General features: G+C 36.9%; 1 protein-coding gene across 1 annotated transcript in view; it reads right to left on the bottom strand.

Annotated features, from left to right (window-relative positions):
* Positions 1-1,641: 1,641 nt before the first annotated feature.
* Positions 1,642-6,465, bottom strand: part of PRUNE2 (prune homolog 2) — an 83,725-nt gene continuing 78,901 nt past the window's right edge. The window contains exon 12 of the mRNA XM_023521953.1: positions 1,642-2,840. Within this exon, the coding sequence (XP_023377721.1) occupies positions 2,810-2,840 (31 nt within the window). The 3' untranslated portion in view covers positions 1,642-2,809. The remainder of the gene's footprint in view (positions 2,841-6,465) is intronic.

Raw genomic sequence — 6,465 nt, 5'->3', positions numbered from 1 at the left:
TTACTTACTTACTTACTTACCCAAACAAAATCTAATAGATACTTTATTCTGAGCAATACAATACATGGTAGAAAACCCTTTAAATATATAAAAGATTAATTTGTGCACATCTAAGTGTGTCTAAGGGAGCAAACCACTGAGGCATCATGATTAGATGAGAATTGCAAACAGTACCATAACTGAATTCTTTAAATGGAATCTTAAGAATACAAAGGCTTGGATTAGTGACTTCCTCACACATCTTGGAGTATGTCTTAGAAGATAACCCCATAAAACACTGTATGGCTTCAACAGGAACTTCAGGGTTTTCTTCCACACCCAGCTATTGCCCTCACTCCTTGACAGTATCTTCTGGGCAGATTTTTGTTCTTTCTCTTAATCAAGGAGGTAAGCAAAAATCTGGGCAGATTTTTGTTCTTTCTCTTAATCAAGGAGGTTTGCCACTTTGGGAAAACCATACTTTTGCCCCATTGACCCTTTGGTTCCCTTAACTATAAATCTACAGAAAAAGTGCTAAACAGTTCCCAGGAGTCAGAACCAAAGCAAGAATGCTCAGAATGCAAGAGCTAGATAGCTAATGATGTGAATGTTTATATTTGCCTACCTATCTGCTTAGGGATTATTTTTCCAGGATTCTTCTAGGATTCTATTTTCTTGGATTGAATTTACATGGTGGCTTTTCTCTAGCACATGCAATTAAATTAACTTGTCTTTTTAAGATCATAAAATAGCAAATGCCTAACTATCAGAATGGTTATACAGCCCATAGAACAGCCCAAACGAAATCACTGACTGGGAAAGAAGTTTATAATCTCTGTGTAGGGAGATTAAGATTCAAAAAGAATACCACCTGAATAGTCTTCCATGAGAAGGCTGGACAAGTTCAAAAATGTGAATGGTGAAGAGTGTTGCTGTGTCTGGTTGAATGTGGCAAGAGCCCTCTATCAGAAGCTCAGTATCTTCAGGCTTGCACTGTTAAGCTGAACACTGAATTTTTCATTACTTCTGGTGGCTAGGGAAACCATGTAATTCATCTTCCAAAATAAGACACGACTGAGCGAAGGGAAGCATTGTTAATAATTATGCTAGGACAACAGCAGTAAACAGAGAACAAACCGGAATATTGGGTCACTACGCTTAGGTCAACACTAAGTTCTGGGAGAGGCATAATTTGGGCTTTCAAAATCGGAGGTGGGCTGTGAGACAAGGTATGCTCTAGGGTTCTTCTATAAGACAAACCAGATATTTTGAGGGAGGAGACCCAAAAGAACAGTTAAATAACACCTGTAAACAGCCAACAACCGTCTTGGCAATCTTCACTGTGGGTTATGTAAACACAGTCTGAGCCATCTTTTTCAGCAGGCCATGTATTTTTCTGACTGTGGATGCTAAATTTTATTTTTTAAAGAATAAATTAATTTGCAGACTTACTAGTGCATTCTTTTAGAGAAACGAATATCTAAATACAAATGCGGGGGGAGAACAAAAGATGTATGTGCTGGAGCAGGGCTCAGCAAACTTCTTCTATAAAGTAGTGAATGTTTTAGGTTTTATAGGCCACATAGTCTATTGCAACTACTGAACTCTGCTACTCTAATGCGAAAGTAGCAGAGAGTTCGTAAATGAATTTGTGTGGCCGTGTTTCAATTAAACTTTATTAATGAACACTGAAAGCTGAACAATTTTCACGTGTTATGAAATAATAAAAAATTTTTTTCAACCCAAAGTGTGAAAACCATTCTTAACTAGAAGGCCAGATGAAAACGTGGTGTACAACAGATGGCTGTAGTTTGTCAACATCTCTGCTAGAGGCCCATAGAGTCAAAAACATGTTGGCATTTTAACTGCCACATGAAAATTATAAAGGAAAGTTTTGCGAATGACAGTACATACTCATATTTAATTTTAAACCTGTGATCAGACTAGAGTGTTTTAAAGTAGATTAGTTTTTTAATGCATGTGAGAGAGAAATTCAGATAACCGAATGATACCAAATAATGAATTTCTGAGTAAGCCATCTTACCCTTGAGTCTTTGGCACTTAAAGTGTAACAACCTGAACTAAGTTTACAGCCCGAAGCACAGTCAGCTACCAAAAATGCGGACATTGCTCCTTAAGGTTCTCAATGTGGAGGTCTTCAACAATTATTGGAGAAACTTTTTAAAAAAACAATTCACAGAAAACATGATACTCAACTTGATAACTAAAATAAAATTAGTGTGAATTAGAAAACTTGACTTCCCTTTGAGAAGTTAGAGATGATTCATGTGTTCAAGAACCAAGTGGGCACTTAGCTGATGGTGATTTCACCTGTGTCTGATTTACGGCTGTGTTAAGCAAGTTTAGGATTTTAATGGTGGAGTTACATGGGGATGACTTTCCCAGGGAGAGTTGAGCCCTGTGTATTTTAAACCCAAAATGATTACCAAAGAGAGATCCAGATAATTTATGGAAACAAATCCACTCATAATTCATAGTGGATTGAAGTGATCTTATTGGTCAATACCAGTCTAAGAGACAAACCACTGCACCAAGTGTTAAAATATGGAAATGGAAGGTTGTACTACTTTCTTGCTAAGGTTCAACTAAAATCTTTGAGGCACATAATTGGCAAAATAGGAAAATACACACAATTTCATAGAACATGTTAAGAGTAAAGAAATTCCCTTACTGTTTTCCCCTTAGAAATTTAGAATGGCGCCAGGTAGTGCAAAGTGGAAAAAAATAATCAGCCCTGTCTCTTCCAGGTAGATATGTTTCAACAGAACCACAAAGCAAAAAAGCATCCTCTTCTTTCAGCCACAGCCAACTAGGGCTTTTCTTTCAGCTTCATGTCGATACTTGGAAAAAAAGGAAGAAGAAAAATGAGAAACTGAGTAAGAAACATTTAGTAATGATTCGGGGTGGCACGTGTTTTTTTTTTTTACCCTCAAAGGAATTACTGAAAATAAATCATGCAAGTTTCTTATACTAGAAAAATCTTCCCTGGTTGGCAAAGCTTCCTCTAAAATACGGAATCTGTTTATTTTAACAAAATTATTTTTGGAAGCATTTTACGCCTTTTGAAGTGATCTAGGAAGGCAAACGACTTGTCTTACGCTTATTCCTAAAGTAGGTTGTGATAAAGAACATTATTGCATTTCAGAAATAAGGGATCTACTTATTTTTAGTAAATGACCTTCTTCGTATACCAAATAAATAATCTGTCTGACATAGTTAAGAAATAGCTAAATAGTTAAGAAAATGATAAACAATGCAACAGCAATGGCACCCCCTCCCAGCATTTTCTATTGCCAAAGGATTTGCCTGAAAGGGGTTAGCCTACCTCAGTGACATGGATTCTTACAACCTAAGAAAAGCTTATTTTTAAGAATGTCTAGTGGGTTCCCAAATGGCTAAGGAATACATCTGAAATGTCCTCAGGCCATTTGTGTCTCTCTTTTGCTTCTTAGTGAACATATCATGACTTCCTGTCATCTACCAGAAGAGAAAGTTACATCCAGTGAACACTCAGAGGAAGAATTTCAACCACGAAAAAAGGAAAAAAACCACATTGTTTAAAAATGGCAATTGGGAAGTATTTGCAGATTTCACTTAGATCTGCTGTCCTGAGCCAGAAGTCTGAACCTTGCAAAGGTTTCTCTGGTGTGGAATCTGCAATCCAGCAGAGCTCATTGTAGTAGCTTTGCAAATAACACCATCGGTAACCCACACTGCCTGCTCATCTTGTTTATAGTAGTAAAGGATCTTTCCTTTGAAATATCGTCAGCGATTCCACTACTTATTAGCTCTGGGACCTTGGCCAAGTCACCTACCTTCTCTAAGTTTCCATTTCTGTGTCTGTAAAATAGAACAATCATATCTCTCTCATACCTTCCTAAGGATTAAGTCTAAAGTGTTTACAACTGTACATAATGAACATACAGTAAATGTCTATTAGTAGTAGTAGTAAACGCTTTTTGAAATGCAAAAAAATCATCTGTCTGTTTAATTATTTTGCTTATAATAATCTTGTCTCCTTTGGGAGTTTTCAGGCCTGGACATGCTGATTGCCAGGAAAGGCCAGGTAGTCATGGACATTAATTTCTCTTTTATTCCCTCAGGGATCTGACTTGTTTTCTATCTGCAGAGTTTTACCATGGAGGTGTCCTATTTTTATCCACTGTGACTCCTAGACTTTTTTCTAATATGCTTTTACAAAATAGATCTTTCTTGATCTCATTTCGCTTCTAAATTATACTTCCCAGCTGTAGTTATTCCCAAGAATCTTTAGTAAGTTTGATTTGATGATTAAATTTTATTCCTTCTCCCATGGTGATGGCTCAGTTTCTCTCATGGGCCAAGAGAATATTTATTGAACCAAAATTTGGAACACACTGTCTAAAAAGTGTGGATGTGGGTTAGAATATTTAAAATCATTTTGGAAAGTTTAAAGTGAACATTCACTTTGTTTTACCATCTAGGTACCTGATAAAAATCTGAAAACAAAACAAAACAAAAAACCACTTAACATCATGGTGCCCGTTTTCAAACAACTCATTTTTCACTATGACTTTTCTGTAAACCTTCTAGGGTTTAACTTATCCCTTTGGCTTATGGTAAACAAAAAACTAAAGATTGAAACCTATTTACCCAGTTTATGAAACTAATATAAAAAAATACAAAATGCCAACTGTATTTGAAAAAAAGCAAACAATTTTTAAGCAAATTCAGGGAACCACACTGAAGATTAGTTTTTGAGACAACAGCTATCTTGTGCAGCTAATGAAGCTACCAACAGTGCTGCTAAGTTAAGTCTCCCCAAATAGAACTATATCCCCTGGGTCACATATGTTTTTCATGTATAAAAAAATATAAAAAAGCACATTGCAAGTTTTAGGACACACATGAATAAATAAAATATAAACCTACAAGTGAAGGAGAAAAGCACTTAGGACTATTTTGAAAAATAGTATGCTTTTTAGAAAAAAGAAATACTTTTAATTAGAATTGAAATATGAAAGGAGTATTCCTCTCACTCTGGGGCAAATGGGCTTAGTTATCTATAACCAGCTTTCCAGTGAGACATAGCAACCTTCTGACAATTTTACTAATGGGCCATTTTGGCTTCCAACATGTGTTAAATGAGGTTCCTTATAATGTACCTGACAATATTGTTTAATAATGAATAAAAACTCTGTGTTTTAAGTAGAAAGAAGGGGACTATGGGTATAACTTTCCCTTCTTTCTCTGAGGAAAATGAGAAGCAACTATAGTATTGGTACACATTTCCTTTTATTCCTGGCCTGACTGAGCTTCTTAGAAAATGGACTTTGCCCATTTTGCAGTTTACACATTCAATACCAGCAGGTGTAAAATGCTTCCACACAGGAACCAGAAAAAGGAAAACAAAGCCTCTTATTCTAATACTAAAGAAAGCCAGAAATCCAGGGTTGGAAGTCAGCAGAAAAATTTTTGAGCCACTCTTGCCCTTCATCCCAGATCTCATTGTCTGCACTGGGATCATGTGCCTGGTATGGCTTAGGAAAGAGAAGGCTGAAGAAAAGGGAAGTGTAGGGAAGAATATGTTCTGAGAAATGGGAAGTAACATTAATAGTTTGCAGCATCCTTCCCTCCCCAATGTCTAGCCCTGGAAGGAACCCAAGCAAGAAGCAGTGCTTTGCCCTCTCCCCAGCCCAAACAGCTCTATATACAGATGAGGAACAAAACAGACAAGGCAGACAAAGGAGTGGGTAAGCCCGCAGATGTAGCAGCCATAGATCAGTGAGTGAGATTCTGCCCATTACACCTCTTTAACTGCGGGCACAAGACACTGCTCTAGGAGGCAATGTTTTGCTGAGAAAGAAAAGATTTACAAAAATTATGGTGTACTAAAGGACTGAGATATTTTTGCTCTTCAGAAATTGCTTGAAGCAATTGTTGTTTTCATCTCAAAGAGGTGGGACAAGTGTAAACTTCAGAAAAATAGCTGCATGATTTCAAAAGTCCCCTGACGACCTTCATTCTTTGTATACTTTCCAGCTGGGACCTGTTCTCTGGAGTTTTTATGCATAAACTTCCTTAAACTGTAAGGTCACTGTGACTTTGCAACTTCCCTTCAAGTTGCAAACTTGAGGAAAAGGGAGCCCCAAAGAACAAGACATGACAATAGCTGACATGTTTAAATCTGATGTTTGTCCCTCCCGGATTCTTGGAATAAAGGAAAAGTTAACATTTTGCATAATTCAAACCAGTGTTGTAGCCCTTAACTGGATGGCCAAGTTCCTTCTGAGAGCATGTTGGTGACCAAGTTTATTCTCTGAAACTGACTTGGCCTGAAACTGAAATTAACTCTTTTTTTTTTTCGGGTGACTAATTTTGATCTCTCTAATTTTTGGTTCAATCAGAGGCTACACATCCATTACAACATTAAGACTATCTTCATCTGATTTCAAAACCACTGTCACTGGAACTGCACTACAGATT

The sequence above is a fragment of the Pteropus vampyrus genome, unplaced genomic scaffold, assembly GCF_000151845.1.
Source record: "Pteropus vampyrus isolate Shadow unplaced genomic scaffold, Pvam_2.0 Scaffold324, whole genome shotgun sequence".
NCBI lineage: Eukaryota > Metazoa > Chordata > Mammalia > Chiroptera > Pteropodidae > Pteropus > Pteropus vampyrus.
This window is presented reverse-complemented; position numbering and strand designations above follow the sequence as displayed.